Genomic DNA, 26,226 nt, shown 5'->3' on the forward strand with positions numbered 1-26,226 from the left:
ACTCCAACCAAAGCTTGCGTTGTAACTATTCTAAGGAGGAGGAGTTTCCTAAGGAAGAGATGCTTCGGGAGATGCCTTCAAGTCTACCCATCAACAAGCTCTTTTTTCGTCCCAAGTGACCATAAGTGTTCCTACTCCATTCCATGAGCTCGTAGGTAAAATTATCTATATTGGAGACCCAATTCGAATTTGTTTTCCACTTTTCTTTGACCAACCTGCTAAAGTCATCATGGAGAACCCAAGGAGCGTTAAATCGAAAAGGGCGGTGGGCAAGTTTTCTAGAGGACATACCTGGTCGTAGTTGGAGGAGAAGTGGTCTGTGATCAGATTTAAACCAAGGAAGATTTTTCACAATAGCATCACTATAGAGACTCCTTGCCTTGGTATTAGATAGAACTCTATCAATTCTGCTTTCGCACCCATCTCTCTTCCAAGTAAAGAAGGGTCCCGAGCAGCCCAAATCAGCTAGCTCCATATTCTCCACCCAATTACTGAAGTCCCTATCGACAGGTGTGGTCTTGTACACTGTAGACTGACGCTCATTGGAGAACAAAGTTGCATTGAAATCTCCTCCTATAAACCAAGGCCAATCATTGCCCGGGTTTAGTGGTTGCAGGCTACTCCAAAGCGAGCATCTGACCGTGCTATTTGGACAGGCATAAATAGAAGTGATAAAGACCTTTCCTACATTGCTTTCAATCATCACATGAATATATTGCATATTTGCCTCAAGGACGGTGAGAGAGAAATTTTCCGTAGACCAAGAAATCCATGTGCCTCCACGGAGTCCTGTAGCGTCAACGATTTCACAGTGTTGAAATCCCAATTTTTTGCTAATTTGTTTTGCTTTTTCACCACTAGATTTTGTCTCAAAAAGGGCGCAGAAGTCAGCTTTGTATCTTTTTCTTATTTCTCTGATGAGTCCCGGAAACACCTTGGACCCCGTACCCCTGCAATTCCAGAAGATGTAATTCATGGGTCACTTGAGGATTAGGGATTCGAGCTTATAGACCCTAAATTGTTTCGGTTATCTCCCATTCTGATATTGTTAATTAAAGAGTTGGTCTTCTGAGCACACTCATTCTGCACTGTTGTCATAACTGTGTCGGACATATCAGTATTATCTATCTCCGATGTAGAAGCCATAGTCTGCGTTCTCAGAGGGACACCCTTAGGCTGCAAAGAAACAAGAGCCTTACTAGTACTGGTTATATTGTTGGGCCCATTCTCGTCAAGGTGTGTTAGAGTCTCAAATGGGTTTCTTGCTTGCCAGAAGTCGGCCTTGGCTGGGGTATTTTCATGTGAGGTGGGCTTAGATCTGTGCAACGTGGCTAGCATTTTGTCTTTTTTGAAATTTTTGTTTTTGGAGCTTTTTTTCTGGACCACCGGGACCCACCTCATATTGTGCTGAGATTTCTTCCCACTAATACTGGGGTTGCCTTTTATATTTTGCCAATGATCTGCATTATTCATGCTGTTCGATATTTCCTGTTGACTTTCCTCGTGAGGATCACGTTTCAATACTGATTTGGTATTCTTTTGTGTCAATCTCTCCTGGTCATTTAAACCCCGTCCTAAATTATCGTGGTTTCCAAATCTTCTCCCCCTTGGCCGTTGGACAATGTTCCACACACCGAGGCCTACCGCCGTCGGCGTTTGGTGGCTGCCAGCCTGCCTGCCAGTTGTTTGTTCCTCCATTGGCCGTTTAGAGATCCCACTTTCAGAGATGTTGTGTGTGTCTACCGGAGGGGCGGTGTTCGTTTCCTTTGGTTCCTTGTTTAGGTCCACGTTAAGCTTGTCGGCGTTCCTATTTCCAGAGTCATTTACGGTCCCTGTGTGAGCAACACTAGTTTGAGGGGTGACACACTTTTCCTGGCACGCTTCCTTATGATGTCCATACTTCCACAATTGAAGCATATAAGATGGAGGCCTTCGTACCCTACTACTCGGCGTTTTCCAAAGACGTTAATTGCTGACTTGAGTTTTTTCTTAAGGTCTATCTCAGTGCAGATACGTGCAAAACGTCCCCTTTCACTTGTATACGTAATCGCGTCAACCTTCAGGGTTCTTCCCACTAGTTTTCCAATCTTGCACAGGCTCTCCATATTGAAAAACTCCAAAGGGAGGAGGGGTATTCGGACCCACACGGCAACCTTCTTCTGCACTTCAGCTTCCCAGGGGTCGAAATTTGGTCTCCACCTTTGCACTAGGAGATAGTGGTCGGCAATCATCCAGGGTCCCTCTTGGTAGATATTATTCATATCGTTTTCATCTTCAAAAGAGACAACAAAGTAACCGTTGTCTAGGTCTCTTGTCGTATATGGTTGCTCTGTCTTCCACCTGCGAGTAAGGTTTTCTTTCATCAGCCATAAAGGTAAGGTCTTGCCCAGCAGCTTGATGATGAGAGACTTTCTCCATGGTGCACACCATCTTTCGTATTCCTCTCGGGTGATCCTCAGCGTTGGGCAGTCTTCGTCTTCGTCCTCTACTTGGTCCTGGGTTTGTTCAGTTTCGGTATTAATGAAAAAACTCTTGATGCTCTCGAGATACTCATTCCAGGCATCCTTGACAATTCTGCATCCCTTCCCATCACTTGAGACCGTGTTATTTTCTGTTCCCATCAGCTTGTCCTTGAAAGTTTCTGTTTTGTCGTGACTCCTCTCGTCTTCAACTCCCTCTCTCCTCTCATTTGCTGTATTCCTAAACTTTTTCCGGTGTCGTTTGGCTGGGTCACCTTTCTCCGGCATCTCTTCGCCACCGCCACTTGATGAGAGATTTCCCGTCTCCATATATGTGTGTATCGCTAGTCTTTTATGGATTCCTACTGCTGATCGGTCGCTAGCCTTGTTCATTAAACACAAATTGAGTATCCTATGATTTTAAGTATACTTTAATGTATAAAAGTCCGTTAGACATAGTGTTATTTTCTATTAAAACTTGTGTCTAAGATTGATGAGAGCATTAAATAAAGCTTTCCATCAAAACTGAAATCTGATGTAATTGGCTCAATTTAATGTTGTCTGATAATACACTTTTCTTCCTAATCTTTCCATTGGATCTTTGCCATCTTGTAGAGATCGTGTTATACAATATATTTTAAAAAGATTTTTGGTAAGGCACTCTTCTTAAAATATTTTTAAGGATATCTTCAAATCCGATAAAATACCTTTCTTAATATAAAACTTGAATAGAAAGAAAGTCAAAAACGACTTAGAATATATCTTCATTATATTAACCAATAAATTAACCAATAAATATATAACATGTAAAGTTTAGTTCGACTTGAACAGGATTGGAATCACTTTTGACTTGATCTTTATAATAAATATTCGAGTCGAATACCCAAACATATAACAAAGATTTTTGAAACGAACTTGAATAGACTCAATTAAGAACAACTTTCAGTAGATTTTCAAAATATTTGAGTTGACTTAGGTCACTTTCTAAATTCATGTGAGTTGAATACGCAATAGTAGAGACAATGTTTAAGACTTATGAACCAATTAAATGGTTTTTTGAAGCACATTTAAAGATAATAAGTTTTATGAAAGCTTTTCATTAATTAATTAATTAATTAAGTTTCCTGCAAAATAAATTCTTCACTCAATACATCTCATGTAACCTTTTTATAAATGAGAGTTTAATTTAGAATATATATATCTTACATATTTATTCTTTTTATAGAAATTTAATTAACATTTTGAACCATGCAATTTGAGCAGTTATTTCTTATTAAAAAAGAACAGATAGAGTAATTCATATTCAGTTTCTCCTTATAGCCTCTTCTTGCATTTACATATGTCCATGATGTGGTTTATCATCCATGGCCACCACCTTGAGGTTACTGGTATAACTCATAAGACCCTTTCTTTCTTTCTTTTCAGGTCCAAAGTTTCTTCCCCTAAATAATAATTTGGCCTACCCTACCGCATTGGAAACGTTATTTTAGGTTTACAAGTCAAGCCTCTCTAGTGAGTCTTCTCCAGCTTTAGTACATGTCATTTAAGTCCGCATTGATGAAACGTGATTTTAGGTTTACAAGTCAAGCCTCTCCACTGAGTCTTCTCCAGCTTTAGTACAGGTCATTTAAGTTTCCCATGTGCATGCCGGGCCCTTAGCTTGCAGTGATATGAAAATGCCAAAATGGGATTCTTTTTCAATACAATGCTTTCAAAGCATTTTTTTTTTTCATTTTTGGAAAAAAATGAATATATTGTATGCATCCCATTTCAATCTATTCAAATTTAAATAATGTTTAAACACTATTTCTCTTGTTAAAACAAATATAGTTTTTTATTGAAGGTGATCATATTTGAAGCACTATCAATACTAAATAATGTATTTTTCTGATGAAAATCCTCAAACTATATATTACTCACATCTCTCTCACACTCGTCCTCTTTCACAATCACTCCTCCCCAAATCAAGCTAAAGACGAAGTCATCCAAAACTGACATGTTATCAAACAAATAATAAGGCAATATTGGAATAGCATTTGGAGTCCCGCATGAAGCTATTTCCAGCCATTGTTGATATTTGATCACCGAAATTGGCTGATGTGATCCAATAATTATTAGAAGAACGACATTTAGTTCCTAAAAATTTATTTATAGATAAATTTCAAATATCAATTCAGATAATTGTAAATATATACTCTCAGTTGCAATTCACTAAAATAACCTCTAAAACTTGAATGTTTAATTTGCAACGGAAATTATGTACAATTGTCTAAACTGACAACTAATTTTTAGTAAAAATTGAATTTGCAGGATAGTACGATGCCAATATATCTTACTCTTCATCTTCATCATCCTCATCTACACACACACACACACAAAACAAACTCTTAAAAGTAAATAATTAAGGATATTTTTGTTAAGATGCACATAATTATGCTTATTATTGTTCATTGTGAAATCCTGGCTTGTTAATTAAACTCTTAAAAATAAGTCTTCTAGCAGTTAACTAGACCCATTCCAATTGCCTGCCTATATTAACTGAGCAACTATCCAATGCGTTGATAGAAAATTTGAAATTGACTCGGTCGGTCTACTGAATAGACATCATTATAAGTCTCTCTCTCTCTCTCTGTCTCTCTCTAGACTCTGTGTGTGACTGTAGAAGCTTGAATTCCCTATAAATTAGAAGAGATTTCATAGTTCCTAATTCATATTCAATTCCTCATTATAAACCTCTTCTTGCATATACATATATAAGTATGACGTCGTCCATCATCCATGTCCGCCACCTTGAGGTTACTGGTAGAGCTTATAAAACCCTATCTTTCTTTCTTTCCTTTTCTTTTGATAACTGGACCAAAAAAAAAAAAGCCATATCTTTCTGCATACTTATTGTTTCTTAGCTTGATACTTTTATTTCCTTAAGGATGAAAATACATTCAACACGCTGTAAGTTTTTTCCAGAGCCATCCAGTATTATAAAGTATTTTGTAGTACATCTATAAGATGAAGTATTTTTTTTTTTATCCTAAAATATTTTTTTGTGCAAGTTTACATTTAGCAATTTAAGATGCTAAATGCATCAAAAAATGATTTAGGATGCTAGACACACATGAAAAAAATACTTTTAATTGTGTCAAAATATAATTTAGGATGTATGACGTACTTGAAAAAAAATATACTTAAAGGTGTTAAATATGCCATAAAATACTTTAGAATGCTGGATATACGTAGACAAATATTTTAGCATATTAGATGAACTTTAACCCTTTCGATAACTACGTTCCTAAAACCAAACTCATCTTTTGTTTCTGAATCTTGCCTCTCTCAAGTCCGAGGATGCAACTTATTTCAAGAATTGTATCCCAGGAGCCAACCATTGTACGTTTGTTTTCAATATGGTGACCTTACCTGTATTACAGTGCCAAGTCAAGGTGAATTCTTAGCTATAATTCCTCTGATCTTTATTAGAGGGACCTCCAACACATTTCACATTATTATATGTTTTGTTTAAAGTATTAATTTTTTCCAACTTATATTCTTAACTAATTATATAAAATTTCCCAACTAATAAAAAAAAAAGTCATAACCAATGAATTTTAGTGAAAGTAATTTTTAAATTTGATGAGAAATAATTAATTTTAACTAATTTCTTTAATTTACCTAAATTTATTAATATGTGCATATAAAAATGACGGGAGGAAATATTTAAATTTGCAGCATGTCATATGCATTACAACAATGTAAAAAAAAATTATTTTTTATTTCTAAAATGACATGGGTGTTATGAAACTAAAGAAAAAATAGAGAATAAAAGAGAACAGAAGACATGAGTATTTCTTATTCCATTCAAAGTACTGAATACATGATACATAACCTCTATATATAGACACAGCTTTACATCTTTGACAAAATCTGCAGATTACATAATAATAGAAAATAATTGCAGGATATAGAGATAATAGGAAAAATAGGAGATATAAGGACATTCACAGAGATATTATTTCTATGTTAGTGTTCCATTGACTTGTGTTAATTTTCTACTTTTGATTGCCACAGATGGTGGAATGAACACCAGTTATCCAAATAGGGCCGGCTTCCCACTAATTGAAGGCCTAAACGAGCTTAAATTCGTGGTTTGGAAGACTATCCAGACTAATTTCGATTATAATGATTTTATGGGCAGTGGCAGGTAATTCTGTTTTTTTAATTAAAAAATGATAATTTATAGCTTGCCATATTCTTCTTTTTATTTTATCAAGAAGTTAAAATTGGAAATCACCTAATGTGGGCGTTCACCAAATAATTTGGTTTTCTCTACACATTCATATCGCTACTCAGCTTAAGGCTCACCTAATATTCTTTTTTTTTTTTAACCAGAAACTAATATTTTAAGAACAAAGATAAATTCAAGTGCCTAAAAAAAAAAACCAAACCTGAACTAAATTGCCCTTTTTGTTCAATTTTCAATCTTATTATATGTTGTATATTTTGAAACTTCCAGGATTTGTTTGCATAGTGTCGTTTCAGAAGGATCTAAAGAATCCTCTTATGACTTTCAAAAAGAAAATAATAGGTAATTAAGCACATCTTATGTTTGATTTAGATTGTTTTCCCCCCGGGGAAATTTACATGATACCAATTTTCCTTTCGCAGATATGGTGAATTAGAACTTGCATTGCAGTGTAGACCTTCCGAGGTTAGTTATTATAGAAGCAACCTTGTCATAATAATTAGAGAAAATTACAACCGTAACTTGAAACTTCCGCAATGTTTGTCTCTTATTATCTTTTAATCGTATTGCGAAAATCAGATCTTAAATATTATTGAGTCGAATTCAATTATTATTGATCTGACTTGATTATATTATCCTTTTCTCAAAACATAGATAAAAGCATAATCCTCAATTATTCCTCACGTGATAAGGTGATTCGTGAAGTTGACTAGTTGGTTTGAAACAAGATGGTGAATTTAAAACAAATGAGTTAACTTCAACTAGTATAAAAATAATATATTTTTATTTTTCTATCGCAGCTAATATTTGCGAAAAGGCTATGGTTACTTAGAAATTTTTTTGCTTGATATTAAGTATTGAAACAAAAAAGTAATGTCACTCTTTACATTAAAAAAAAAACTAATGTTAACCTTAAACATTTTTAATGAAAAGAATGACATTACTCTTTTTTTTAATAATTTTGGAGCAACACAAAGCAGAAAAAAATTTAGATGCTCATAACTTCTACGTGTATACTTTTAGGATAAAAATAATTCCTTTTTTTGACCAGGAGGATAAAAATAACTCCTTAACCCTTTGATATTTGTTTTGAATTATACAAGTTATTGCAATGGTATTTGTCACTAATCTAAGTAAAACGACGTAAAAAGGTAGGACGGAAACATAAATGTAATTTTGCATATGAAAAATGCCCTCCAAAATGCTAAATAAAAAAGGTATTGTTAAGAATTGACAAAATAAATATAATAACTATTATGAGAATGGATTATCTCCTCTACCATTCTTCTCCATACCCTTCTTTTCCTTTTACTACCATTGGATTAAAATTTTAGTCGTCTAGGCTTAACGTTTTATATAATTTTACTTACAAATTAAAATACATAAATAAATGGGTAAAGTAGCATCAGCACCACGATGTTACTTTTCTATTGTATCCAGCACTCCCTAAATTTTTCAATTACATACAATTCTCTAATATTATTTATGGTATAGGGTGCTGAATGCAATATAAATAAGATTAGTGTACTGAAAACATTAGAAAAATAACATCATGGTGTTAGATGCATAATAAGATTAGGTTGTTGGATACAATTGACAAATAATATTAAGATGTTTGATACTATTTTACCTTCAATAAATTTGAACTGCTAAAATTTGATATGAAGAGTTTATAATAATAGTTTTTTTAAAAAAAAAAAAGTGGAGACAATCTACTTTCTAATAGTTGCTTATAGTTATGAATTGTTTAGATCATATTTCAACACTTCAAAGTTATTTATATATTATTATGTAAAGTTATAATAATATTTTGCATAAATATATATTTAGTCTTTTAATTTTGTACAAAATTTCAATTTAGTCCCTTAATTTAAAAAAAAATATTTTTAGTTTTTTAACTTTTAAAACGTTAACAAAATATGATGACATTGAGGACTTGGATGTTAATAAAATATTCTCAAATGCTAACATATTAAGTTTAATTTTCAAAATAATCATGACTGTTTCAAATAAATTATCATTTAAGACCAATAATTTTAGCGTTAAAGGACTAAAAATATAATTTTTGAAGTTAAGCAACTAAATTGAAACCTCATACAAAATTAAATGATTAAATGTATACTTTAGCCTAATATTTTTATAAAATGTTAAATTTAGACTATTAAAATTAAGGGAGAGTTACAATGAGTTTCCAAGAAAAGAAAATAATTATCTGTAAGTATTAATGACAATTAAGCAGCTGTTATTTGCTGCTTTGAAACTTGTTATTGTAACATGCTCTATTGTCACTAGGACACTTTAGTAATTTTGTTTTCTTACTTGAGACTTCATAACAATTTCGCTAAATTTTAATCCAATAATTATGAAGGGAGAAGGAGCGTTAAAGGAGGGGTCGGGTTGAGGAAATGATCAATTTCCAAACATTACACATCTCATTTTTTTAGTGCAATAGCAATTCATAAATATTTGGGTAGAATCATTATCGGGTCCTCATCTTTTTTAAATGAGCATGGAGTGTACTCCCATTGTTATCAAATAACTTGTAAGTGTTGAACATTTGAAGTAATCTTGTATGCAGGGGTCCGATCCATCATCTTCTTTGGCAAACTCGACCCCACTAAGCCACCCGCGACATCCTTATCATTCTTCACATAATTTCTCTACAGATCGGACATTGTCATACTGGCCTCCACCAGTTTTCCATCATTCTCTTTCATATCCTCCGCCGCCGCCGCCGCCTCGTTATCCGCCTACATATCCATCACTGCCGCAACCCTATCAATATTCGCTTCCATATCCGCCGCCACCATCCCATTATCTGCCTCAATATTTGTTTCCGCCATCCCATCATCTGCCTCTATATCCGGTTCAACCACCGCCGCTCCGACCGCCAATCCATCCTGTAACATTTGTTGCTTCCTTTCTTTCAATTGGAGAAAACCTGTTTCAATTCTTCTGTGGAAATTGAATATGTCACTTCATCCACCATTATAAGATGCAAGAGCGGGGATAAGAAAGCCAGCAATAGGTCGCTTTTTAATTTTTTTGAATATGAATAATCTTGATATTTGATCGTACGTAACTTGTTTCACGTGTGTGTAAGCCAGAAATCACTATTTGAATTCATGCATGTGTAATGGATATTTCATTGCCCTTAATTTCACGTGTATTTTTTTTTTTTTCTAAGTCAGCAATGTATTGAATTTCAGCATATGTAATGTACGTGGAGAAAACTAATATGTTAGGGACTATAATTGTACCGTATTTTTAATTAGTTTCTTGCAGTATTTTTTCCTTTTTATTCATTAGTTTCTTATAGTTTCCTTAATTATCGGTATTTTTATCTCTATATTCATAATTTATATGAGAAATGACATTAGTAACTTAAAACGTGGGTGGTTCTTACTCAATCTATAGTTGGATTAAATTTGCTAAAATGATGTAAATAAAATCAAAACCAACCAACAAGTTGTTGGTTATGATAATGAGCAGTCTCACCCCATAAAAAAAAAAAAAGAATACAAATTTGAATTTTGAAAAACACATTTTATCATCTATGATCGTTTTAAAAATAAGGAAAGATAATCAATTGATCCTTATAGTTTTAATGAGCATTCAACTCAGTCCCTCCATCTACTTTAAAAACTTATAACTCAGTCCTCGTAGTTAAACATAAGCAACTCAGTCCTTGACTCGTCCACTGTGTCACTAATGGTTAAAAGAGTGCTGACATGGAACCACATCATTGCCAAGTAGGATTAAAAAGCCACATCACCATGCTTCCATCTCTTCTACTTTGCTCTATGTCCCATCGACGTTTATAATTTCATCACAGAACCCAAAATGTTGGTCGGACGATGGGCAAGTTGTCGAACGTTGACCATACGGCGGCGGTTCCATTAGAGAGCAGGAGGTTGCCGTCGTCTTATAGGATGGCGGAGGAGACATCCACATTTGAAATTCTGGAGTCCCAACTAGCTGACTCAGACCCGTTTACGAGGCAGAGGGCTCCGCTGGAAAGGAACCGCATGGAGCCACCGAAGTCCCTGGCCAAACCTTACCGGCGGACCAGATGATGAGGGTGCCGCCGGAGTACAATATGGCAGCAATATAATGAAGGTAGGAGGAGAAGTTTGGGGCTCGAAAGCAATGAAATGGTGGGAGAATGTGTTGTTCGGAGAAGACCATCTTTCATTTGTGTTGGAAGCTAAGAGATTAGAGCCAGTCGAGATAACGCCGGCGGTCGCCGCGATGATGGCAAGGAAGACGACAAAGAGTGTTAAAACTCGAATTCTTTCTAGCCATGAGATGAACGAGACATCAGGTGCTTTTAATTGTCATCTTGTCCAAACTCTCAAACAGAGATTGGCTTATTTTCTCGCTCGTCTTCTTTGATTTTCCTCGACCATCTGACTGATACAATTGTCCCCTCTCAAAACTTCACCATCCGATTGGACGCAGAGCAAAGTGGAAGAGATGGAAGCTGGTGATGTGGCTTTTTAATCCTATCTGGCAATGATGTGGCTCCATGTCAGCACTCTTTTAACCCCTTAGTGACACAGTCAAGGACTGAGTTGCTTATATTTGGAACTACAACGACAGAGTTACGAGTTTTTCGTTAACACTATAAGGATTAGTTAATTAATTTTTTCTTAGAAATAAATAAAACTTTAAATTTTTACATGAGTGAATAATGTTTTTGTATTTTTTTTCAATTGATTTTTACGTAAGTTGTAAACCTTGAAAGAAATTAAATATAATTAAGTGAAATGTATTAATTCGTAGTGGTAGTTTTAGAAATAAAATGTAGAAAAAAAAATAGAAGAAAATGTAAGAGATTTCAATGGGAATAATATCATATTTTTAAATTTATATTTAAATATGTTGTTCATAATTTCATTTTTAAGAAAAAAATTCTTTTTCATTTGTTTTTTGGGGCAACTTACATGTTATTTAACATTCACATCAATCCTCAAAAAATAGATTATAAAAACTAGTGTTTGTTTTCTTTTGCTATTACGTAAACTTTATTGTTGTCTGCAATATCATTTTCCTAAATTTATACAAAATTTCAATTTAGTCTTTTAAATTTTAAAAAATATATTTTTAGTCATCTAGTATTAACACAATTAGCCTCATGTAAAAAAAAAATATGACTGAATATATTTAAATGATGATTTTGTAATTAAATGATGACAAAATATACTCTAAATTAATCTACATAACTTAAACATCTCTGCTATAAAAGGAGCCAAGCTGATATTGCTTGCTTATCAGCTCCCCTCGTGAGCTACTGTTCATATGAACGGTAGTGCCTTCCACAACAAAATGGCCACCACATTTTGGGCTCCGTGCTAGCGCATTATATAATCAACTCATTTGTTTCCTCATTCCAATGCATCTGAAATCTAAGATCCCGCAGGTAGAATTGAAAAGTAAGGATAGAGATTAGGATTAAGATTGAGAAAATCTATTAAAAAAATATTTAACATAAAAAATTATTTGTTATATGGGATTAGCTAATTCTATGTATTGGTATAGGTGAAAACCATAAGAGGAAGTAGTATTTCCCGATTCTACCTCTATAAGTTTGTCTAATTTCATATAACAAGTAATTATTCATACTAAATATTATTTTAATGATTTTTTAATTACAATTATAATCGCTATCTTTTATTTTTAATATTTCGTACCAAACGGGACTTAAGTTCTTAGACGATGGACTAGCATCAACTGTTACGGTAAGCTTTTCAACTACTTTATCAAAAGCACAAAGGCGTAAAGGTTACGCATAGTATGCATTTTCTTTTTATTTTCCATCATTTTGTTCCTTCTGCCTATTATATAACGGATTTACATTGGGCGCTCATCAGTTTTGATGAGCACCCAATACTTATCCGATTTGGACGGTCCATATTTATTTTTATTTTTATTTTTTAAAAAATTATTTTAATAGATATAAGATAAAAAAATAAAAATAATCTCTTAACTATCATTCTTTAAAAATATAATTTTTTCTATTTTAAAATAATTATTTAATAATATTAAATCTAGACCATTCAGATCTAATAGGGACAGTCCAGATTGCTCATCAGGTGATGAGCATTGGGTGCTCATCACTTGATGAGCACCGAATGGGGACCCCTCTGCTCTCTGACTTGACATGCCTTGTGTTATGATAGGTTTGATGAGTTTGTCCCTTCTACGGAGACTTGGAAGGTTATTGTGAAGGTTTGCAGGTCCCGTTTTGTATGAAATATTAAAAATGAGGGTAAATATTAGGATTACGATTTGAAAAAATATATTAAAAAAGTGCTTAATATAAGTGACTGCTTGCTACTTGGAATTACACAAATCCATATAAATGAGATTAGGGAATACCATAGGGAGATGTGGTATTCCCCACTCCCATTTACATGGGATTGTCTAATCTTATATAACAAGAAATTACTCATACTAAATATTTTTTAATGGTTTTTTTCAATCCCAATACCAATCTTTACCATTTATTTTTAATATTTCGTACCACACATAACCACAGTGTCTTCATGAAGACTGGGTTCGATATATTAGAGAGGGACTACGGTTACCCCTAGAGTTTGGTCTACGTTGACATAACTGTCTTTGACAAGCAGATTAGCTAATTGTACTCATCATCTATGTGTCACTATATTGTACCACCTCTGATCTTTAATACAAGAATTTGTTTGATTTTTATTTTGGTCCTAAATATAAGACCCTAATTCACTTTTTCTCTCATAGTTTTTTTTTTTAAGGTAGTCCTTGTAATAATGGTAGTTCTAACCAATATTTTAAGAAAGAGAACATCTACTTATTACAAATAACTAACTTAACTAGTTTTTCTAATTTATTCAAATTAGTTAACTAGCTCTTATATTCAAAACCAGAGGCAGTATATCATTTTTTGACTTTATTTCTTCGATTTCGATTTGTCATATGTGCAAAGAACATTCAGATGCTGGTGATGATCGTTGGAGATGAATTGATAGACTGGTTCTACAATGTCTTCTTCGAAGGGAAGATATACTTGATTCGGTACTTCAGCGTTGATGCAGAAGGTGAGGGGATCCACTCAAAGCACCACATTATCCTTCTGCATAGCACATTGGTTCAGAAACATGACTTTATGTTCCCTCCCCACTGTTTCAAACGTGGAAGAACTACATCCCTTTGAAAAGGATGCACAAGCTTGTGACTTTAGTGAATTATGCAGCTGTCAAGAAGCAGTGGGGTACTTCGAAGTTTGTTTTCATTCTTCCTTCACCATTAATATTTTGGTTACTCAGCTGTAGTTTCCTTTGTGTTTTAGACAGTTTCTCTCTTCATAAATATGTTAATGCCATGGAGGGTTATTGGAACCCTGAATTCACTGAGATAATGGCTGTAAGGAGGGCGCTTCTTCTGAATGGGAGTGCTTGATAACTTTCACTGTCACAGTTCTGTCATTTTGTTTGTGTGAACTAGAAATTTGCGTGTTTGTTTTCTTAATAGGCCATATGCTAGGAATGTACTGGACGTTTGGATTATGGCAAGTTACGTAATCCCTTCTACTGTGTATTTCTATGTATTTTGTAGACTAGCCTAATCTCCTTTGTGCCAACATTGCCTTTAAGTGTAATTAGTATCTTATCATCAGTAGTATTATTGTTCTTATGAAATTTGGGTCTGATATTTTCGATTTGAATGGCTCTAATAATGCTACCACCTAAATCAAAATTAACATGAGAAGCAATCTTTTTTAGTGAGCACATCGTGGCAGATAAACTTGAACTTAAGATTATTAATAACGAACTTTAAATGGTACACACAGATTTCCATGGCTTAATAAATTATTTACCCTGGGATGTAAATTAAATTTTTTTGTTAGCTTATTATTCCACTACATTAGGAGTAAGTTCTTGTTTTGGTTTGTGGTGCAGCTTTATGTAACAACTTTAGCATTTTACTACTTTTTTTGCCATAGGCATGTAGTTTACTTATGCAGGGATGAATTCTTTTTGTATCAGAACCGTGTGCTGTCATTCAACAAAAATTATTTTAATATTCACATGATTATTAATTTCTGATAAAGACGTGTGTCGAACATTTTTCGTAGTATATATGCAGTGATGACTTCTCATACTTTCTATTCCTTTTTCCTTTGCCTGTACTGCAAATGTGACAAATGTTGCACAGCTGTTGCTTATAAATTTTTGAGTCTTTTATATAGAAGTCCAAATAATTACATTTGCTGGAACCATTTTTTGGGTGTCAGTTTTTTTTTTTTTTGAAGTAATTACACGACTATGCACGCTGGATTTTTTTTCCTCTACTTTATGCATTACTGATTAATCATTTTAAGTCACTAAACTGATTTGGTTTTACACACATATAGGATTAGCTGTTATCATTTGTGTTTAAGTCCTATTCACAAATGAATAAAATAGCTGTTATTTTTTTTGCCACCCACTATTTGATACGTGTGCATTATTTTTTTGGTTTTCTGATATTTCTTTTGTTTGATTTGTTGGCATTACTTGGCATTTGATATGTTTATCTGGTCAGCCAAAGACAACTCCATTTTGTGCGTTGGTTTTATGAAGATATGGTCCCTGATAATATCAGCTGGTATGGATATGATGCAGACTTGATTTCTTGCTTCCACATCTTTCATGCAGGTAAAATCAGATATTGTGGACTTGCTGCGGATTTACTTCATGCATTGAGCCTCAAACATGAACTAAGATGGATTTCATGCAGATTTGCTTTTTGTATCGGGCTTCAACGATCAACTACTATGGATTTGCTCTAGATTTCCTATATACATCAAGCCTCACAATCATGCATTAGTAATTGGAAGTTCCACCAGGGCATCATCATTCTTCCAGCTCAAAATGTACATGCAGAGTTAGGACTATCTACATTGTTCCCTTAGTCCCTGTTCATTGCTGTTAAATGAGTCATCCGTGGCATATTGTTTTCTATTTTCATGTACGGTGGAAGATGTAGGATAATGGTCGTTCATTGGGAAAATACTGCAACTTCTTATTAGCACATGTCCATCTTTATATAAGTATACTATAACATTATATGTTAGATCAAGATTTGTATAATGACATTGTAGTCTGGTGCGGTCCACGTGGTTCATTAGCATAGGATATCACATTTCATTATTTAAATTAAACTTTATTATTATATAATTATGAGCCAAGCACATTCCATTATATATGCTCCATTCAGTGATTAGTGCCATGAACACTTATTCCAATCACAAATGACACTTTCTTCTGTTGGAGTTGATGAACACGTTGAACTGAATTTGTTTTCATTGCTCTCTCGGAGACATTAAGCTTTAGGTTGAGCTGTCATGGGATATAAACATATCTCTTGATTGGATGCATCTGTTTAGGCTGTTTGCTCTTCATTTTTGTAATTATTTGTTATGTTTTTCCAATTAGTTGATACCTTCTTTGTGGAAGCGTCTCCTGTGTACAGGTAGATTCTCGGACTTTTGGGAATGGCATATGTTATTTGCGCCTGTCTCTATGGTTGCTATTAGATTTTTGCCTGTGGTCATACCCTCCCGCGCATAGCTCATGGAGGAAATGCTAGTTCTTTAATATAATTATTTTTATAAATGCATAAATTTGTAATATTTTAGTATTGTTTAATATCTTATCAAATATTTAATTCTTTAATTGTTTAAATTTTAAAATATGAAAATGATTATATTAAATAATTAAAATTTAGAGCATGCTTTGTCAACATGTAATTGTAGATCGGAGTCACCATTTAAATTTGCCTAGCCAACATTTTTATTTAAAATACACTAATGATATGAAGGTTAAAAGACTAAAAATATATTTTATTTAACTTATATGACTAAAATGAAACTTGATATAAATTTATATAAGCAAATGTATACTTTATCCAATTTAAAATTACAGTCTATTTTATCTCCTAAATTAATAATATTTTTCACCAAATAATTCTTATTGACTGTCCAAATCTAAGAGATTTAATGAATACACATTTTTATAATAATTAATGTAACTAACATCTCTTAACTTTTGTAAATTATTTATCTAACTTATCTATTTCATACATTTATAACTCCAAAGAGTAACAAAGAAAAATTTTGAATTTTAAAATCAACAATCAAGGACTAAGATCTTTTGTTGATCTTAAAACAAAATACCAAAGAAAATATAACAATTTTTTTAATTAAATCTTCGCAATTGTTGTTAGTTTAGTTATAAATAACAGAAATTTAGCAATAAATTATTAAGTTAAGGTGCATCCAATATTTTGAAATATTTTGTCAGGTGCGCTTAGTACCTTAAAATAATTTTTGGTGCTTCCTATACAATAAAGTATTTTTTTTAAGTGTATCCAATACCTTAAAATATTTTATAGTCCACCTACCATCCTAAAATATTTTTTTCATGTTTGTCTAGCACCCTAAAAAAAATACTAAAAAATAATTTATGCATGGCGCTTGATGTACATTCATTTATGGGCATTTTGCTAATAATGAAATTAAAACTACTCATAAAATAATACTCTAAAAGAAATATTGCTTCTAAAAGATTAATACTTTAAGAGTAAAATTATGCTATAATATATTTTGGGGTGCTAGATGCATTTGAAAAAATACTTTAGGTTATTGGACACACCACAAAATACTTTAAGGTACTCGGTATACTTGACAAAATACTTTGAGGTGTTAGATGCACCTTAACTAGAAATTATTTTAACTACGTTTTTTGATTGTACAGTCGAGTTGTAGTGCTAGATAATTTATAGGGAAATTTTGAGAGAAAGACCAAGAAAAACTTACATGTATTAGAAAGGATCTTAAAGATTATAATTATTTAAAAGGATTAAATATTAAACCATGTTATAAATAAAGAAAAAATAGAGAAAAATAATAGAGAAGAAGAGAGGATCAACAAAAGAGAATATTTCTCATTCCATTCAAGAGTCACTAAATACATAATACATGGCCTCTATGTATAGGCACAATTTTACATCTTTAATAGAATCTACAGATTACATAATAATATGAGATAATTATGAAATATAAGAATAATGGGAGATATTAGAGATTATAGGAGATGTAGGAGATATATAGATATCCAAAAAGATATTATTATATTCATAACAATTCCCTTTAGATGTCCGAGATATATAAATATGCCTTATTAAAAAATTTCAACTAGGAAAAACTCTGTGCGAGAAAAACCTAGCAAATGAAAAAGAGTACATCATTTATTAATACACTATGTAATGCTGCTTCATTAAAAACTTTGTTAGGAAAACCTAATGGGACAAAACCATAGTTGAGGAAAAAAGAGTATAGTGTATATTAACTCCCCCTCTTGGCAACATTAGTTGATATCTTCAAGCCTACAAAGTATAATATAATGAAGAAGCCTTCCAAATAATTGTAGTAAGATAAAAATGTCAAATATTAATTTCATAATCTTCTGAAAATCACAAGACAAATAGTCCTTTTGTGGTTTACACACATATGAATCATACTGTGATCTTTCGATATGAGGATCAAAAAAGAATACTTTATCTATATAGCTACTAAGAGTAATCTTGGGTGTTACATCCCGAATTTTGGACCTAGAAATATCAGAATTAGCTTGAAATGAGTAGACTACCAGACCTCTTTTGGCAGAGGTCCTATAGGTTCCTTAGAGGGACAGAGGGATTCCTAGGGACTAAATCGCAAAAGAAAAATTTTCTAGGAGTGAGAAAAGAGGAAGTTAGAGACTCAAAAGAAGTCTCGAGATCTAGAAATGAGAAATGGAGATAAATGGAGGCTAAAGGTTATGTTGGAAGCCTCAATGAGGTAAATTTTAAGGCTAAGCCAAACTAGGGACAAAATCATAATTTTGTAAAGTTTTGGGCTGCTAAGGGCAAAAATAGAAATTATACCCGAAAATCCCAGAAAAATCCCAGAAAATGAGAAATGGTATGTTAAGGATTGGAATTTAATCCGTGAACAGAAACCCGAGAACCTAGTGCAATTTTCAATCTTTGGCCTTGTTTCGTGAATTGTTTGAACCATAACGCTTCCAAATAGGTACTCTGAGGGGTTAAAGGAAGGATGTTTCATTGGGTACTTTCAGATAAAATAATATTACTTCCACATTACCCTGAAAGTATCAAAGAATGTTTTTAATTTCATTCCAATATTTTCATGTTGATAAAGAACTATATCATGTTAATTAGCAAATGATATATCAAGTTTTATATGGCTAGATAGATATATAAGTGCTTTAGTGACATTAAGATATGGTACTTTTGGACCAAGTGTTTATTCATCATCTTCTAGAAGTCTAAATCGATTTTTAGTCTATATCTAAAGATCTTACAACTATTAAAACATATAATGGATATAACTTATCCACATAATAGATGTTACTTATCCATATTTATTCTTCCCAAAGCTTTTATTTCAAATTTTTTCTTTACAACTTTTAAAAACTCTTCAGGAGTTTCGATGCTATCATCATAAATAGTATTGATAACAAACTCCTTTTCCAATCTTTTCATAAATGGACAAGTCAGAATATGTTTACATCATTCCTTCAATTGATATATATGCCTCACATAGAGACTTAATTAAGTAGTGATCTTGAAAACATAATTGTATGCATCTAGAAACTTGAATCCTTTAAGGATTTTCATATATTATGATCCAGATCTATTCATGTATTAGATCGTTTGAATTTACACAAGGATTTAAATCCTTCAAGGATTCACATATAATATTACTATATAGTGAGTCACTATATTTTCTACATGTATATGAAATATTTTCATATATTATCAAACTACCAGATTGATAAAATACATAAAAATGTTAATCCACCGTAAGATTGCATTTTTCTTTTCTTGTATAAACGCTCATTTTATACAAGATTACATTACACTTCAAGTGCTTAGGCTATAAATACATGAATCCCCTGTTATAATATTGCGTCTTTTCTTTTTTATTGGCCAACCATTTTTTTGTTTATATCTCATGATAGATTTATTTATAAGATCCTCATTTGATCAAGTGATATCATCACTAAAATTATTATCGACAATTTTATTCATTTATCAATTCCCTTTTCTCTTATGACATAACATATCGAAATCTTTTTATTGCTTTCAGACACTTAAGCCTCTTTAAGGGTCAAATAATTATGTCTCAACCTCTTTTGCAATTCATGCTTCCTTAGTATGATCATAATGATCCTTTGCTCCTTTTTCTTTTCTTTTGGAACCGATCATACTCTCATATTTTTAACATGTCTTAAAAAATAGGAACACTTTTAGCTGGAATGTAAGAATCAAGAATTCTCATTTGGGTCAGTAATTACATCTGGCAGATATTAGTAATATTTTATGAATGCAATCCTTTATGAACTTCTAGTTCATACTACTATATTTGAGGATCTAAATTCGATAGTGAAAACACATTCTGTATTCTCTTTTTTAGCTACACATTTTCTCGCCCTATTGGGGAACATGCAGTGTAGGTCTCCCAAATCCATAAGTCTCCTTTAGAAACATTATTTTGTTTCATTTAGAGACAAATAAGAATAAAGAGGTTCTTATCCAACATTAATCCTAACTTACTTTTAATATTCATCTATGTGCATTATTGCGGTGAAATAATAGATATTGCATATTTTAAGATGGAAAATGTCTAGCTCCTAACTAAAAGCCAATTATAATGAGAAAATTCACAATATATTATTAGCTTGATGCATTTATATGCAAAAATATACAAAATAAATCATCCCAACACTCAAATGGAAATTATGTTCTCATAAAATAATTATATTAAATAATTAAAATTTAGAGCATGCTTTGTCAACATGTAATTGTAGATCGGAGTCACCATTTAAATTTGCCTAGCCAACATTTTTATTTAAAATACACTAATGATATGAAGGTTAAAAGACTAAAAATATATTTTATTTAACTTATAGGACTAAAATGAAACTTGATATAAATTTATATAAGCAAATGTATACTTTATTCAATTTAAAATTACAGTCTATTTTATCTCCTAAATTAATAATATTTTCACCAAATAATTCTTATCGACTGTCCAAATCTAAGAGATTTAATGAATACACATTTTTATAATAATTAATTTAACTAATATCTCTTAACTTTTGTAAATTATTTATCTAACTTATCTATTTCGTACATTTATAACTCCAAAGAGTAACAAAGAAAAATTTTGAATTTTAAAATCAACAATCAAGGACTAAGATCTTTTGTTGATCTTAAAACAAAATACCAAAGAAAATCTAACAATTTTTTTAATTAAATCTTCACAATTGTTGTTAGTTTAGTTATAAATAATAGAAATTAAGTGATAAATTATTAAGTTAAGGTGCATCCAATATTTTGAAGTATTTTGTCAGGTGCGCTCAGTACCTTAAAATATTTTTTGGTGCTTCCTATACAATAAAGTATTTTTTCAAATGTATCCAATATCTTAAAGTATTTTATGGTCCACCTACCATCTTGAAATATTTTTTTCATGTTTGTCTAACACCCTAAAAAAAATACTAAAAAATAATTTGTGGCGCTTGATGCACATTCATTTATGGGCAGTTTGCTAATAATGAAATTAAAACAACTCATAAAATAATACTTTAAAAGCACTATTGCTTTTAAAAGATTAATACTTTAAGAGTAAAATTATGCCATAATATATTTTGGGGTGCTAGATGCGTTTGAAAAAAAATACTTTAGGTTATTGGGCACATCACAAAATACTTTAAAGTACTAGGCATACCTAATAAAATACTTTGAGGTGCTGAATGCACCTTAACTAGAAATTATTTTAACTACGTTTTTTGATTGTACAGTCGAATTGTAGTGCTAGATAATTTATAGAGAAAATTTGAAGAAAGACCTAGAAAAACTTACATTTATTAGAAAGGATCTTAAAGATTACAATTATTTAAAAGGATTAAATATTAAACTGTTATAAATAAAGAAGAAATAGAGAAAAATAATAGAGAAGAAGAGAGGATCAACAAAAGAGAATATTTCTCATTCCATTCAAGAGTTACTAAATACATAATACATGGCCTCTATTTATAGGCACAGCTTTACATCTTTAATAGAATCTACAGATTACATAATAATATGAGATAATTGTGAGATATAAGAATATCCACAAAGATATTATTCTATTCATAACAATTCCCCTTGGATGTCCAGTATATATAAATATGCCTCATTAAAAAACTTCAACTAGGAAAAACCTTGTGCGAGAAAAACCTAGCAAAAGAAAAAGAATACATCATTCATTAATACACTGTGCAATGCTACCTCATTAAAAACCTTGCTAGAAAAACCTAATGGGACAAAACCATAGGCTAGAAAAACCCAATGGGACAAAACCATAGTCAAGGAGAAAAGAGCACAGTGTGTATCAACTCCCCCTCTTAGCAACATTAGTTGATATCTTCAAGCCTGCAAAGTATAATATAACGAAGAAGCCTCCCAAATATTGTAGTGAGATAAAAATATCAAATATTAATTTCATAATCTTTTGAAAATCATAAGACAAATAGTCCCTTTGCAGTTTACACACATATGAATCATACTATGATCTTTTGATATAAGGATCAAAAAAGAATATTTTATCTATATAGCTAGTAAGAGTAGTCTTGGGTGTCACATCTGTCACATCCTGAATTTTGGGCCTAGAAATACCAGAATTAGCTTGAAATGAGTAGACTACCACACCCTTTTTGGCAGAGGTCCTAGAGGTTCCCTGGAGGGACAGAGGGATTCTCAGGGACTAAATTGCAAAAAAAAAGTTTTCTGGGAGTGAGAAAAGAGGAAGTTAGAGACTCAGAAGAAGTCTCAAGACCCCAAAATGAGAAATGGATATAAATGTAGGCTAAAGATTATGTTGGAAGCCTCAATGAGGTGAATTTTGAAGTTAAGCCAAACCAGGGTAAAATCGTAATTTTACAAAGTTTTGGGCTGGTAAAGGCAAAAATAAAAATTATGCCCGAAAATCCCAGAAAAATCCCAGAAAATGAGAAATGGTATGTTAAGGGCTAGAATTTAATCCGTGAACAGTAACCCAAGAACCTAGTGCAATTTTCAATCTATGGGCTTGTTTTGTGAATTGCTTGAACCATAACGCTTCCAAACATGTATAAACTCCTCCCCTCAACACATAAAGAGCTTAATATATAACCCACTACTATGGTAGAAAAGGAAAACTGTTATACAAGCTACCATAGTAGAAAAGAAAACTTGTAAACCATTTTCAAAACTGACAATTAAAGTGTGGGTAGAAACCCAAACAAGTTGCATGCAACCAAAGATCTTTCATACAATCAATCACCAAGTTCATTCAATTAGGCTTTCGGGCCTTAGGCTCGGGTAAACAGAAAATTACACAAAAGCCCATCCAACTGTCTACATGGACATAAATTCAGAATTTTATACAACAACAAGAATAAAAATAAGGAGACGACACTTTCACCAGTTTACAATAAGGCCATGCAATCAAAATATTTCAAAAAGACCCTAAATGTGGCAATATACACTGGTCATACATATACCATAGGCTAGAGGCATTATAGCTTAACCAAGCTCAAGCCTCCGTGTCCCTTCCCGAAGACGTACGCCTAGAACCTTCACCTGAAAACATTATAACTAGGGGGTGAGACAGAATCCCAATAACCAACATTCCAATATAGAGTACAGACGAATAGGTGCTCATGAGGTGTCAAGTGGGGAAAGTTACATGTAAAACTGTAAGTGATAGCCACAAAGAACCATGCAAGTGTAATGATGCAACCTATCAACATATCCCTCATTTTGGGGGATTTCAAAGAGGCAAACCCGACCTATCCCTCACTATGGGGGACGTAAGGAGCCACAAGAGCCTATCCCTCACTCTGGGAGACGTAAAGAGCCAACTATCATGCATTAATAGAGGCCTTACCACGTGGTAAGAACAATGCAATCTCTCACCAATCCCAACACATGCATCATGCTCAACATCTTTACTGAAGAATAAATATACCATTCCATAAGTAATTTCAATCAGTGACATATCTTTAAGATAATTCCCAATGCATTCAGTATTGTACAACAACCCCACAAGACAACTCTCCTTTTTTTATATACAAAAATACATTTAGAACACCAGTTATTACTCGACGCACAAAACATAAATCCGCTCACAGTATCATAACAGCATGTACAAAGGATTGGAAAGTGGTTACCTCTCGCCTGAGCAAGGAATAACAAAAACACCACGATGCCCCGTGCACCAATAAATACTCACAATAGGTCTACACAAGCACATAAACACACAACCACCACATATTAGCTTTCAAACTAATAAAATGGTCAACACAACACTTGGAGACTCAAAATTCTTAACCTCAACCAAAACTCTACCCAACTCAAAAGGGTCAAAATCATCACGATAACACTCTAAAACCACAAGAGACCATTAATACTCTAGCTTCCTTTCCAAAACCTTAATTGAATTCAGAAACTCAAATCCCACTCTAGAAATTCATCACCCAAACATCCAATTAGAACAAAATCAAGTCCTACTAACATTCTAAACTGATTAAACATCCAATTTAACCTTCCTTAACATAACCCAATTCACAAAAACTCAATTTCAACCACTATATTATCATCCTCAATCATAAACCTCCATTTCACAAACCCGAAATTCCCAAAACTTCCAAATCTCCAAATTCAAGAAAACCACACCGATTAACTACTTAAACTAGTCCATAACAATCATTTAAACTCAAAACAATCGGTCAAAAACCTCAATTCCATCAGAAAATAGAAAACTCTAGGGTTTTACCATAAATCCTCAAAAATTCCAAGAAAGAAAGTAGATTAGAGGTTAGATTTACTTACTTGAGGTATTGGACCCTTAGAAACACCTTCTCCAAGCCAAAACACCAAAACCCTAGCAGAACCTCTCTCTCTTCCTTCAGATTTTCTAATTTTTGCATATCAAACCCCTCCTCCAGATTTAAAGATGTGACCTTTTCGTCATGGCGAACCCAGTAATTGGTCGCGACTAACTAATTCTGATAGGGATTTTCTAACTGAGACCCAAGTTCATCGTAGCCAAAGGACCATTTCGTTGCGGCGATAACTTTTTCTCAGGAGGAACTCTTGCTCACCTGACACCTTTCGTCGCGACTCTCCCTTAACTTAGTCGTGAAAGGAAGCTCTCCCAATACTCTCTGCTCCTCCAACTCACTTTGATCCCAAACTAGACACCAAGATTCAAGTTTAAACACCAATTATCCTATAAAAAAAAAGCAGGGTTAAAGGGCTATTAAAACTCAAGACGTTACAAATCTCCCTAACTAAGGAATTTTGTCCCTAAAATTCAAGCAATCACATAACGCGCAACACACAAACAACCACAAAACACTTACTAAGAAAACAAAAGAGGGTACTCGTGCTGCATCTGTTCTTCCATCTCCCAGGTGGCATCGCCCGAATTCATGCCCTTCCAAAACACCTTCACCAACTGAATGGTTTTATTTCTCAACTGTTCATCCTTTACATCAAGAACTCTTTCCGATTCCGCCTTGTACGTCAGATTATCATGCAGCTCCACCTCCTCAGGTTCTAGGATGTGAGACGGATCAGGATGGTATTTCTTGAGTTGGGACACATGGAACATATCATGAACATTGGATAAGTGCGGTGGTAAGGCAATCCGATAAGCTACTTCTGCAATTTTCTCTAAAATCTCAAAGGGACCAAGAAATCTAGGAGATAACTTCTTTGCTTTAATGGACCTCCCAACGCCAGTAGTCGGCGTGACCCTAAAAAACACATGGTTACCCTCACAAAATTCCAACAGTCTCCTTCTCTTATCGGTATAAGTCTTTTACCGACTCTTAGCTGTCAGTAACTTCTGTTTGATGACCTTAATCTTCTCCGTGGTGGCATCTACCAAGTCTGGTCCTAAAACCATTCTTTCACTCAGTTCCGTCCAGCAGAGGGGTGATCAACACTTCCGATCATAGAGTGCTTTATAAGGGGCCATTTGGATGCTGGCATGGTAGCTGTTGTTGTAGGCAAACTTAGCAAAAGGTAGGTGATTAATCCAACTCCCCTTGAATTCAATGGCACAAGCCCTTAACATATCCTCCAGTGTCTGAATTGTTTGCTCGATCTGTCCATCGGTCTACGGGTGATATGCTGTACTGAACTTCAACTTAGTACCCAAAGCCGCATTTACTGCTTTCCAAAAGTTAGAAGTAAAATGCGGATCTCGATCCAAAACTATACTTGACGGAACACTATGAAGCCGAACGATTTCATCCATGTACAACTTGGCCATTCTTTCCAAGGTATAATTGACCTTATATGGTAGAAAGTGAGCAGATTTCATCAATCTATCCACCACCACCCATATAGCATCATAACCTTTGGGTGTCCTTGGTAAACCCACTATGAAATCCATAGAGATACTGTCCT

General features: G+C 33.2%; 2 protein-coding genes across 2 annotated transcripts; one reads left to right on the forward strand and one right to left on the reverse strand.

Moving 5' to 3' along the window:
* The first annotated feature begins 5,193 nt into the window (after positions 1 to 5,193).
* On the forward strand, positions 5,194 to 9,661 carry LOC114747365 (leucine-rich repeat extensin-like protein 3). Its single transcript, XM_028935686.1, has 6 exons — positions 5,194 to 5,261; positions 5,792 to 5,893; positions 6,519 to 6,651; positions 6,964 to 7,035; positions 7,116 to 7,158; positions 9,272 to 9,661. Exons 1-6 carry the CDS (start codon positions 5,219 to 5,221, stop codon positions 9,659 to 9,661), a joined length of 783 nt encoding a protein of 260 aa, XP_028791519.1. The 5' UTR covers positions 5,194 to 5,218.
* Positions 9,662 to 25,171: 15,510 nt separating this feature from the next.
* On the reverse strand, positions 25,172 to 25,720 carry LOC114747374 (uncharacterized). Its single transcript, XM_028935695.1, has 2 exons — positions 25,638 to 25,720; positions 25,172 to 25,568 (listed from the first exon to the last, which is right to left on the reverse strand). The coding sequence occupies exons 1-2, from the start codon at positions 25,718 to 25,720 to the stop codon at positions 25,172 to 25,174; spliced, it is 480 nt and encodes a 159-aa protein (XP_028791528.1).
* Positions 25,721 to 26,226: the final 506 nt, after the last annotated feature.

This window comes from Neltuma alba, unplaced genomic scaffold (genome assembly GCF_004799145.2).
Source record: "Neltuma alba isolate B1F8T4 unplaced genomic scaffold, ASM479914v2 tig00000874_pilon, whole genome shotgun sequence".
NCBI lineage: Eukaryota > Viridiplantae > Streptophyta > Magnoliopsida > Fabales > Fabaceae > Neltuma > Neltuma alba.

Bases quoted from the DNA above. Each gene is read 5' to 3' on its own strand.
- LOC114747365 (XM_028935686.1), top strand. From the start codon at position 5,219: ATGACGTCGTCCATCATCCATGTCCGCCACCTTGAGGTTACTG. The intron at 5,262-5,791 runs GTAGAGCTTATA...GCCTCTCTCAAG, and splicing joins CCGCCACCTTGAGGTTACTG to TCCGAGGATGCAACTTATTT. The intron at 6,652-6,963 runs GTAATTCTGTTT...TGAAACTTCCAG, and splicing joins GATTTTATGGGCAGTGGCAG to GATTTGTTTGCATAGTGTCG.
- LOC114747374 (XM_028935695.1), bottom strand. From the start codon at position 25,720: ATGGTTTTAGGACCAGACTTGGTAGATGCCACCACGGAGAAGATTAAG. The intron at 25,569-25,637 runs GTAAAAGACTTA...TGTGTTTTTTAG, and splicing joins TTACTGACAGCTAAGAGTCG to GGTCACGCCGACTACTGGCG.